Source organism: Danio aesculapii, chromosome 23 (genome assembly GCF_903798145.1).
Source record: "Danio aesculapii chromosome 23, fDanAes4.1, whole genome shotgun sequence".
NCBI classification, from domain to species: Eukaryota; Metazoa; Chordata; class Actinopteri; order Cypriniformes; family Danionidae; genus Danio; species Danio aesculapii.
Window position 1 is genome coordinate 42,148,241 of NC_079457.1, and position 11,626 is coordinate 42,159,866.

The window sequence follows — 11,626 nt, forward strand, 5'->3', positions numbered from 1 at the left end:
TTTTGATCTAACATACTTGCTTGATACATGAGAACCAATGAGGTTCATTCTTGTGCTTCACATGGTATAAGAGCGTCAGCAAGAACCAACGAGGTTTGACCTCATGTCAAGGGTTTTGGTTGAGCTCCTTTCTATATTTGGATTGAAATAAAAGCCAACATTAAACTTTCAATCTTAGTAAATCATGTCTCTTCAGACTTCATAATTTATTTTTAAGGTGTCAAGAGTTTTGCTAGATATGACTACATGGAGGGATAGAATCTCTCGGAATTAATGAAAAATACCTTCATTTATGAAGATGAAATAAAGTCTTAAGGGATTGATTGATATTATGGTGAGTAAATGATGGCAGATTTTTCATTCCCCTAACGAGATTTAGCATTGTGACCTCACAGTTTCCGCTAATAAAGGGTAAAAACTATATTTCACTCCTTTAAACATACATACTGACATATTTTACATTAATTTCAGTAGTTTTTCATAACGTGTCTCGCAGCTGTGTTTAATAAAGTGACTGTGAGTAGTGTGTAGCGTCTCCTTTCACTGTCAAAGCTGTTCTTGAGCAAAGGCGAAGACGTGGCTAATTATAGAAGGTTAGGTTAGGAAAGATTAGCCGTGATTAAAGGCCGATCACAAACACAGCGACAGGACAGACAGGTGAATGGCAGGTGTGATGAGACCACAGTATAACTGAAACGCTTGATGTTTGGATAGTAATACTGGCTGGAAATACAACTGGAAATACTCACTGGCCATCAATCTGACAGTTACATACTGACCAAACTGGGGTTCTAAGGGTGAGTACACAAATATTTATCCCTTACGAGAATTAATCTTGCTTTGTTTACATAACAGTGCAGTTGGTGTATTGATGATCGCTTTTAAAACCACGATTTTAGAACCAATACCGTAATTAATAGATGAATTAATAGGGTTAGTGTAACAACTTTTTGGTTTTCGGTTTCGGTTGTCTTTTACTGTTTCGCTAGACAAACAATTATACCAAGAGCTTGATTTGTAAATAAATAACGAAACCAGGAAATAAAAATTACAGTGACCGACGTTCAGCAAACATTTTCAGTTTTCCTGGAACATGACATCATTAAACAGTGACAGCACAAAAAAAAGCATCACATTTCTGAACGATCTTTAAATATTTTATGTCATTTAACGTTATAGGTCAGTCATGTTAATGAAATCATGTAGCTGCAAACATAAAACGTATGAACAATCTCTATTCAGTTCATTTCACTATTATGTGCCAAGTGAAAATTATTATTAAATGACTCCGAGAAGAGCCCACACTTACCTCTTCTGTCATGTTTTCTGGCTGACTTGAGATCGTTTTGCTTCTGTCTCCCACTATCCTGATCCAGGGGCGCAATTCCGTCTTCTTGAGATCTCTTTTGATCAGACTCATTATCAGATATACTCATGGTTTTAAAAAATGAAAATATATTTGACTGCCTTTGCCATTTTGAAAATACAAATATTATTGATGTTGGCCGCTTTGCCATTATTTATTTTTGCTGCTCACTGTGCCGAACAATAATCACCAACCAATGAGAGTGATAGTAAACATACAGACAGCCGATTGGCTAAAAATATTGTTGAGGGCCGTCATGTGTGTATGCGCACACACAATCCACACATACTTCTCTTGCGTTCATTTTCTCTTTCACTCACACACGCACGCACGCACACACACGCACGCACACACGCACGCACGCACGCACACACACACACACACACGCACAATTTAATTCTTTCGAACCACCCAAACCCTCCCTGGCTACAGGCCTGTCAAAGCATCTTAAAGCAGTTTGTATGCCTTTTTGAGCTAAATGAATGTACTACTTTTTAAATGCATGTCTTGACAATGAAAAGTCAAGATCCAATGATTGCAAACCTGTCATACTGTCAAACAATGCGACCACAATAAAATATTGATGCTCCAGTGCATTCACAGTGAATTATAAACCAATATTTTCATTGATTTATGACTTTTGTGACAATGTGACAATCAGTAAAGTCATTTTTACCATTGCTCGTTTCATTCACAGGTTCACTGGTGGGCTTGCGTGGCAATGCCAAGAGCTGAATCCACCTCAATGGACAACTCGTGTCAGGCCCTGTGCCGCACCTTAGTCACTCAAAATGGCCTTCAGCCAGAAAACGTGGACATTTCCCAATCTGTACTGTACACGTCCATCATGGGACTGCTGCTGGTGACGGATAAAGAGGTGAGACAGAGACTCAATCTGTCTGGCACATCACATTAATGGGACATAAATTATATATAAGCCTCTCCTGTCAGCTCATATGCTGGAAGCAAAAGGCTTAGCTTGTCCACAGAGCGACTGAATAATTAATTGTAAAAACTGCATGTGTTTTGGCACCTGTGTGAGGCCTCTTCTGCTTCTGCAGTGAGTTAAGTATATCTGGTCTTAACCTCAGTGTCATACGTGATAGTGTCTCCCTCATATAATTGGATCACAGGCCTATAAATGGACGCTCAGTCACTGCAGGAGGGCAGTAAATGGCAAAGCTGTCAGCGTTTGTGATGTAACTGAGCAAGAAACTGACAGTGATTTGCTGTCACTTTTGTTGTTTCTACAGAGAGAGCTGCAGCTGGGGAACGGACAAGTTGGATTGAGGAATGTGGGAAATACTGTATGTCTCACTCACGAAATTAGCTGTAATGGTTATGTTTGACCCCCCCCCCCATCCCAATAAATGGTGTTTTTAATTGTGTATTTTTGTTTGTAGTGTTTCCTCAATGCCATTGTGCAGTGTCTGTCTCACACTCGTAATCTTCGAGATTATTGTCTGATGAGAGCCTACATTCAAGACAAACACTCCAACCAGGAGCCTGTGCTTATGGATGGTAGGCGCACTTCAGCATACATTTAAACATTCATTGTTTGGGTTAAAAATTGTTATTAAAGGGTTATTGTAGTTAACTAAAACCTTTAATGCGAAATAAAAGTATTTTTTAAACAGCAAAATTTGCATTACTTGAAATAAATGTAAACCAAAATACCATGAAATGAAATATATACGTTTATAAAGAAAGTTATTTGACTTAAATTGGTTGACAAATAAGACTTTCTAATATATATTTAACTTTTGTACTAAAATAAGTAAAATAAAACAATCTAAATGTATTATAATATATATACAAAAACGGGAGTCACGGTGGCACAGTGGGTAACGCTGTCGCCCCACAGCAAGAAGGTCGCTGGTTCGAGTCTCGGCTGGGTCAGTTGGCATTTCTGTGTGGAGTTTGCATGTTCTCCCCGTTTTCGCGTGGGTTTCCTCCGAGTGCTCCGGTTTCCCCCACAAGTACAAAGACATGCGCTATAGGTGAATTGGGTAAGCTAAACTGTCCGTAGTGTATGTGTGTGAATGAAAGTGTATGGGTGTTTCCCAGTGATGGGTTGCGGCTGAAAGGCTATCTTCTGCATAATATATGTGCTGGATAAGTTGGCGGTTCATTCTGCTGTGGCGACCCTTGATTAATAAAGGGACTAAGCCAAAAAGAAAATGCATGAATGAATATATACAAAATGTATACAAAATTATATTTAAGAAGTTCATATATATTTTTTAATTGAAGCAGAAAATATTACAATTATTTAGAAAGCGTAAATTATCTGCAGTCATACAGCATCTTCAAGAAGTCCACGAGTCTGTAAGAACCTATTGGGGTCTCCTTACAGGTCTGCAGTCTGATTTGAGACAAAGATGTCCTGTCTATATTGTGTTCTTAGGAGGAGGGGAGTGGCTAGGTGGAGATGGCTAAACAAAGCATGCAAATGAAGTAGGTGTAGGTGAATAGACTTGCCAAGCCACTGACCACACAAGTTTATCAACAAAGGGGTTACTTTGGCCTGAAAGTATCACCCGAAGACAAAGGCAGAGTCGTCAAAACCCTGGCCATAGCATTTGCATCATTTTGGCTCAGCCTGCAGTCAGGAAGACAAAGGTTTAATGTCCCTTATGGCTGGGTTGTTATAGTTTTGAATAAAATGATATAATTAAAAACCAAAGAATATAACTTTTCTGTTATATGTAGATTATTGTTCATTTGAAACTAGATTATATCAATTTATATTTCCACAATTGACACTAAAACAACACTGAATAGCAGTTTATTTATTCAGCTTTAGTTTATTATTTTATCTCATTTACTTCTTTTAAACCCAAACATCTGTTCTATTCCTCAGCAACACTTCTGCCTGATTTTTGTTAACGACTTTCTGCAGAATTCTCTAAAGTTTTGGCTGGCCTATGGGAATGTGATGCTGGAGAAACCACAGTGAATCCTGGGAAATTTTATCGTGTCTTTAAAGAGTCCGTGCCTTACTTCAGTGGCTATAGGTTAGTTCAATATCCTTCGGTGATATACTATCCACACAATAATGACAATTTGTTTTCATTTACTCACGCTTTCTCATTTCTAAGTTGCTCTCGATAAAGAAATCTGCTAAATAACTATAATACTGACAGAATTTTTATTCATGAATGATATATTCCTGCAACTACTCTAACTGTTGTTATATCCAGTAATCAGATACAGGGCTCAGCAAAATTGAATACAACCCATTTTGAAAATGAATATTTTTATCCAATTCTCAGTGAATATATGAAATGTATTTTGGTTAAACAGTTATATTTATTAAAATAATATTTTAGTCACCAAACATATTTAGAAATCGAAGGACAATACAATTAAATTTAAGCAAAATATTGCAAAAACAATTACAACCTACAACATTTCAACTAAACATTGCAATTTTTTTGGCTCTCTTCATTTTTCCTCTTTTTTTAAAATTTGTATTTAATATTTTTCTATAACATATAAATTTGCATGTACTAGTTTTTGGACTGTTCTCATAAGTTATTTTGTTAGATACGCTCCAGATATGGCTTCAGTACTGACTAATCTGATGTATATGCACGAATATAATATTGTACAGCTTCCTATTAAAATATGAATTCAAAAGAGAAATGTGTGAAGGATGTACTTAAATATGCTGAGCACTGTATTCTTCCCATCATGTCTTTCTCTCCCACAGTCAGCAAGATGCTCAGGAGTTCTTGCGGTTTCTCCTGGACAGGCTGCATACAGAAATTAACCGTCGTCCCTCCAAACGTCCTGCAGTCATCGAAAGGAAGGAACCGGCATACACACGATTCAGGTAAATTACTCCTTCAGATCATGATTAGACGATCAATCTAAGCTGGATTCATTCAGATCCATTCAATCACTCGTTTTCTCCTGCAGGATTTCAGAAGAAGCCTTTGCAGTGTGGCAGAGGCATCTGGACAGGGATGACAGTAAAATTGTTGGTGAGTAGCAGCACTACTTAAGTAATGGTTAAACAAATTCTGGTTCGGTTTTACCTCTTGATCTATTTATTCATACGAATCTATAAGCGCCATCTGGAGGATCTCCAAAGAACATCACTCTACAGCATCACTGCATTCAACAGTAAAACTGACTTAATGTTTCATTCATAACTAAATAAACAGGGTTATTCAATTTAACCAAACTTTGTGACTTCATAACTAGCCAGACTGTCATACAGACCTTAGTTTGGGCTCATTTAACTTTAGACTACCAATCTGCCAATCACTGATGACCTTTCAACTTACTAGCCACATCCTAGAAACCACTTATGGCACCCTAGCAACTGTCCCATAGACTTCCATTGTAAAAAAAAAAACTGCCATTGACTTTACATTGGACATACTAGAAACATGCTAATAAACCACTCAGAACAACCTAGCTACCGCCTTAGCAACCACCTATAACACCCTAGCAACCACCTTGCAACGCATTAGCAACCACTCTGAACAACCTATCTACCACCTAGCAATGCTTTATCAACTGCCTATCAACCACTCAGAACACCATAGCAACCACCTAACAACTGCCTAGCAACGCCTTAACTAGTCAAAACATCCTAGCAACGCCTTAGCAACCGTCTAGCAACCACTCAGAACACCATAGAAACCTCCTATCAACACCTTAGCAACCACTCAGAACACCCTAGCAACGCTTTAGCAACCATTCAAAACAAGCCACTATAAAGTTTGTCTACGAACTTTACTTTTCTAGGGAATTTTTATACCTTAATGAGTCATTTAAAAACAAACCGAAAATAAAGCAGCTAAAATAAAACTATATATATATATATATATATATATATATACACAACATATTGAACACATAACTGTAAAAAGTTTTGTAATCGGTCGAAAAAACAATACTTGTTGTTTTGATTGGGAACCTTTTTTCTTCTTCTTCTTCTTCTTCTTCTTCTTCTTCTATTTTTTACTTCTGTTAAAATATTCATATATTAAAATGTTCATGTTAAACCCAGACCTCCTGTTGCTCAAATATCTTTGCTGTTCTGTCACAGATTTGTTCTCTGGTCAGCTGCGAAGTTCCCTGCACTGTTCAGTCTGTTCCCATTACTCCAACACATTTGATGTGTTTTGTGACCTGTCACTCCCCATCCCAAAGGTAACACTCTCAGGCCCTGTGCTCACCTTCTGCTGTTTTCTGGACAGCCTGTCATTCATGTGTGTGCGTGTGTGTGTGTGCGTGCGTGTGTGCGTGCGTGTGTGTGTCTGTGTGTGTGTGTGTTGCAGAAAAGTGATTACGGGCGAACTGTCACACTGAGAGAATGTCTAGACCTCTTTTCACAAGAGGAAAAACTCGATAAAGAAAACTCACCGGTAAGTGAACAACAGCATCTCCAGTTAGCTTGCATTGAAATGGACATATAAAGACTATTCCCATCATTAATGGTAACCATAACAACAATAACTATATTAGCGTCCATGCCAAGGCAAAGTAGCATTCGATTCATTAACAATACATCACACTTATCTGCGGCTTTAAATTCTTTAACTTGTTCAAGTTTGCTAGAGGATTCTGATTGTCAGCACACTGTTGTCAGCACATTAGAAGTGTGTGATATTTATACTGTAAGTTGTGTTTTAACAATGTACAAGCTGATATCTACACTGATATGTAGACATTTTTTTAATTATATCTTTATTATTATTATTCATTCATCTTCCCTTGGCTTAGTCCCTTTATTCATCAGGGGTCGCCATAGTATGTTTTACACAGTGGATGCCCTTCCAGTGGCAACCCAGTACTGGGAAATATCCATACACACTCATTCACACACATACACTATGTATACTGAGAAACCAACGCCAACACGGGGAGAACATACTAACTCCACACAGAAATTATTATTATCATTCATTTCTTTCTTTTCGGCTTAGTACCTTTATTAATCAGGGGTCGCCACAGCAAAATGAACCGCCAACTTATCCGGCACATGTTTTACGCAACGGATGCCCTTCCAGCTGCAACCCATCTCTGGGAAACACCCATACACACTTACTCACACACATACACTACGGACAATTTAGCCTACCCAATTCACCTGTACCACATGTCTTTTGGACTGTGGGAAACCGGAGCACCCGGAAAAAACCCACGCCAACACAGGGAGAACATGCAAACTCCACACAGAAATTATTATTATTATTATTATTATTATTATTATTATTATCACAGCTATAATTCTTGGTTTGAAAGTGTCATTACATTGATACCCATGGATTTGTATGTCTTCTAGATGTGTGAGCGGTGTAACCGTCGCACCGAAAGCACAAAACGACTGACCATCCAAAGGTTCCCCAGAATCCTGGTAATACGTATCCTTTTCAATCAGTCAGTGCTGAGCTAATCAGTTTATGATCATGTGATATGTGTGGTGTAAAGAAAGCATAAGGTCATGTGACCAAGTACGTTGTGAGAAATGCTGGGTTCCACACAATTCCTTCATGTTGTCCCAATAAAAATTAAGTTAACTTAATAATTTTTACAGTTTTAAGTGGATTGAAAATAAAACAATTAAGTTGTCCCCCAAAAACTTAAGAATTGTGTTGCTTCTGACCAAACCCAGTTTCTCAATGATCTCCAGCTGCCATGTATATCAGAAATTAATAAAAATAAATTTAAACCAAAATAATAGAAGAAAGTGGAATCCATATAAAACCTAAAGAATGGCAAAACAGCAGGTCCTGAAGGGCTACCAATCAACATGGATAAACTTTACAAAAATAAATTGGTTGGTCCTCCTAAAGAAATGCATGAATCATTTAAAATGGCTATTTACCATGCACATTAAGAAATGCCTTGAAACTTGATAAATCTCCTACTAAATGCAAGTCATACAGACCAATTTCCCTATATACAGATGCAAAGATTATTGCATTTTAATTTTAATAATAATAATAATAATAATTCCTTACATTTATATAGCATTTTTCTGTACACTCAAAGCACTTAACACATTGGGGGGGAATTTCCTCATCCACCTGGATGATGTGACGGCAGCCATATTGCGCCAGAGCGCACACCACACACCAGCTGATTGGTGGAGAGGACACAGAGTGATGACGCCAATTATGACAGGGGATGGTTAGGAGGCCATGATGGACAGAGGCCAGTGGGCAAATTTAGCCAGGATGCTGTGGTTAAACCCCTACTCTTTTTGAAGGACATCCTGGGATTTTTAATGACCACAGAGAGTCAGGACCTCGGTTTAACCTCTCATCCGAAAGACGGGGCTCACTGAGTCCCCTTCACTATACTGGGGCATTAGGACCCACATAGACCGCAGGTTAAGTGCCCCCTGCTGGCCTCACTAACACCACTTCCGGCAGCAACCTAGTTTCCCTATGTGGTCTCCCATCTGCTTAGCTTCAGTGGGTGACCATGTGAGAGTTGCAGAGAACTAGCTAGCTGGATGACCATCTTTAACAAGTAATAACCATATTTAATGGCCCATTAAAGATGGTTATTACTAGGGTCAGACAGAATCTGCGGATGTTTTTTGCGGAATTTTGGATTTTTGGATTTCTGCGGAATTATTTTGGGAGTATCATAACTAAAACCTGAATATGTGAAATAAAAAATAATGTTTTTTACTTTTATTTATTGCTTAAAATGCAAATCCAATTAGATTCACTTCATCTGGTAATCAAAGCAAGTATCTCATATAATATATCTACTAAAAGACAGAAAATATTACTTTACAAACTGCATTGTACATAAATCAGATGAATATTTTCATATTAGTCAATAATATTACTGTCATTAATTTAAAAACTGAATAAATATAGATTTACACACATTTACTCAAGTAAATAAACAGAATTAATGATGGGCTAAAAATCTGAGTTCTGTGCGTGCAGATTCTGTGTGGGCCTAGTTATTACCCATTAAAGATGGTCATAGATCAAAATGGTTTTAACAAAATGGTCAGGCATTTAGGTTTATGTATTTATAACCACCTCAGAGAATATTGGGGGTTGCAAGTCACTGGCATTGTTATTTTGGGGGTTGTGGGTTAAAAAATTTGGGAAACCCTGCATTATGTAACTTAACTGGCCATCCCAGACTTGAATCGATTCGCCATGTCCAGGTTCTCAATCTCTAAAAGCACAGTGCCGGTCTCTTTCCCCCTGACGGCTTTGGATTTGGGGCCATTTGGACCTGTTGATTGTGGTGAGTGGAGATATACAGGCATGACAAAGTTTGATTTGTTTAAATTTGGAAAGTTCACGCAGTATGGCTGACTGCTTTCTTTTAGGTCCAGTGCTGTACGATCTGTACGCAGTGTGCAATCATTCAGGCACTGTAAATATGGGTCACTACACGGCTGCATGTCGAGAGGAGGAGGGCTGGTGCTACTATAATGACTCATGGTGAATGCAGCTTTTGTTCTGACCTTTTATGTACAAAGAAACAATGGATTTAAAGGGCACAATATACTCCAATAGTAATTTGCCCTGTTAGAAGTATTATTGAAAAATTAAATTTGACCATTTTATTGTTATTAATCATTTATAGTTTATTTAACTCTTGTGCAACCTTTTAAACATTTTTATCTTTTATTTACTCTTTTTTTGGATCATCATTTTGGCAGTGTTAATGCAGACAGCATAAATTTGCATAATGTTACACCCTCATAAACCTATTTATCTAGGAACAAAAAGTAATTACACTTAAGACAATAAATATCCCTATTAAAACCCATACAACTGGTTTTTCTTGTCATCCCAGTGCCATTTAAGCTAGAACTCATGTCTTGTAATATGTATAAATGTAATATTATGACACATTTTCCCAGGTTTAGCCCTTGGAGCAAATGAATCCTTTTTCATTTTATCCACCTTTGACAACTGTAGGCCAAATAGATTTAAATTATATAAATGTAATATAGTGGATGTGTTGGTATGAATACAAGTGTGGTGTAATTTGGTAATTATATACTGAGAAATGTTTATAATATTTGATAATGAATAGAATTAAGTGGTGTTTTTTTATGTGACACGGCATAAAAAATAATAAAAACTAGAACCAAAAGTTCGTTGACGAACTTTGATGTTGGCTCAAGAAAGGCAACGCGACTCCGCTAGGACTGGAAATGGCAAGTTGTCAGGAAGCACAGCGATTCCTAAGTGGTTGCTAGGCAGTTGCTAAAATGTTTATGACGTTGCTAGGTGGTTGCTAAACAGTTGCTAAATGGCGACGCTCATATACATGATTGATCAAATGCTAATACTTAGTAGGTATTTCTAGCATATGTTATTGCACTTGGATAATCATTAATAACATGTAGCTAATCGTTATTAGCACTTGGCTTATCATTGTTACCATGCATAGTACACAGGAAGTCCCATTTGCTAGCATGAGTCAAACGAGTCACTACCCAGGTCCTTGTAGCATGAACGGCCTAGGAGGAGATACGTTTGATTTCGAGGACCGAGTAGAATAACAATATGTTGGCGTTCTCAAGCCAACATAATAAGAAAGACATGTCAGGAGTTTCAACGCTTTTTTTTAATTAAAATTTTTGTTTACATTTGATTTATTTTTGATGCTAGAGTAACTGAGGCATATCTATGCTGTATAGACTCCGCCCTTTAAGAGGAAGGGGGCGTGGAGAAAATAAACTAGTTTGCATTTAAAGACACACACACAAACAGTGTGGTTTTTATTTACACCCAAACAGAAGACCTTACCTTACCTTGGGCATTGTAATGCATAGGACAGAATTCAGCGTTTCAACATGATTGTTCTGTTTCTTCCACAGTGTTGATGCCATTTCAGAGGAGAAGCTTCAGTCCAGTCAGGCGTATGTGCTCTTCTATGAGCTCAAGAGCTGCAATATTTCCCGAAAATGAGAGAAGAGAAAATAGATTGTTATGATGTCATTTTATTTGCTGTTTTTACTTCTTTATGCAATGTATTTTAAAAAATTTGTTCTTTCAGACAAAAAATGTAAAATGATGTAGATGTGTTTTGTTTGTTTCAAATTCTTTATTTTTGTGTTAATTTTCATGCATTTTCTTAATCTTAATGCAATGTGGGGAAATATGGCTAAGTTAAACAAGAGAATTAATACAGTTGATGGATAATATAATACATTTGTCTGACTGTGTGAATATACACATACTGTATGAGGACCTCCATCATATTAAAACTCTTATACTTCTATTATAGAATGACATGCAAAATACT

General features: G+C 37.3%; 1 protein-coding gene across 1 annotated transcript; it reads left to right on the plus strand.

Moving 5' to 3' along the window:
* Window positions 1–2,087: 2,087 nt before the first annotated feature.
* usp21 (ubiquitin specific peptidase 21) lies at window positions 2,088–11,289 on the plus strand. The gene is made up of 12 exons (XM_056449546.1): window positions 2,088–2,243; window positions 2,620–2,673; window positions 2,770–2,887; window positions 4,269–4,383; window positions 5,082–5,204; window positions 5,291–5,355; window positions 6,432–6,535; window positions 6,664–6,750; window positions 7,671–7,749; window positions 9,500–9,607; window positions 9,693–9,807; window positions 11,199–11,289. Exons 1-12 carry the CDS (start codon window positions 2,088–2,090, stop codon window positions 11,287–11,289), a joined length of 1,215 nt encoding a protein of 404 aa, XP_056305521.1.
* The last annotated feature ends 337 nt before the right edge of the window (window positions 11,290–11,626 follow it).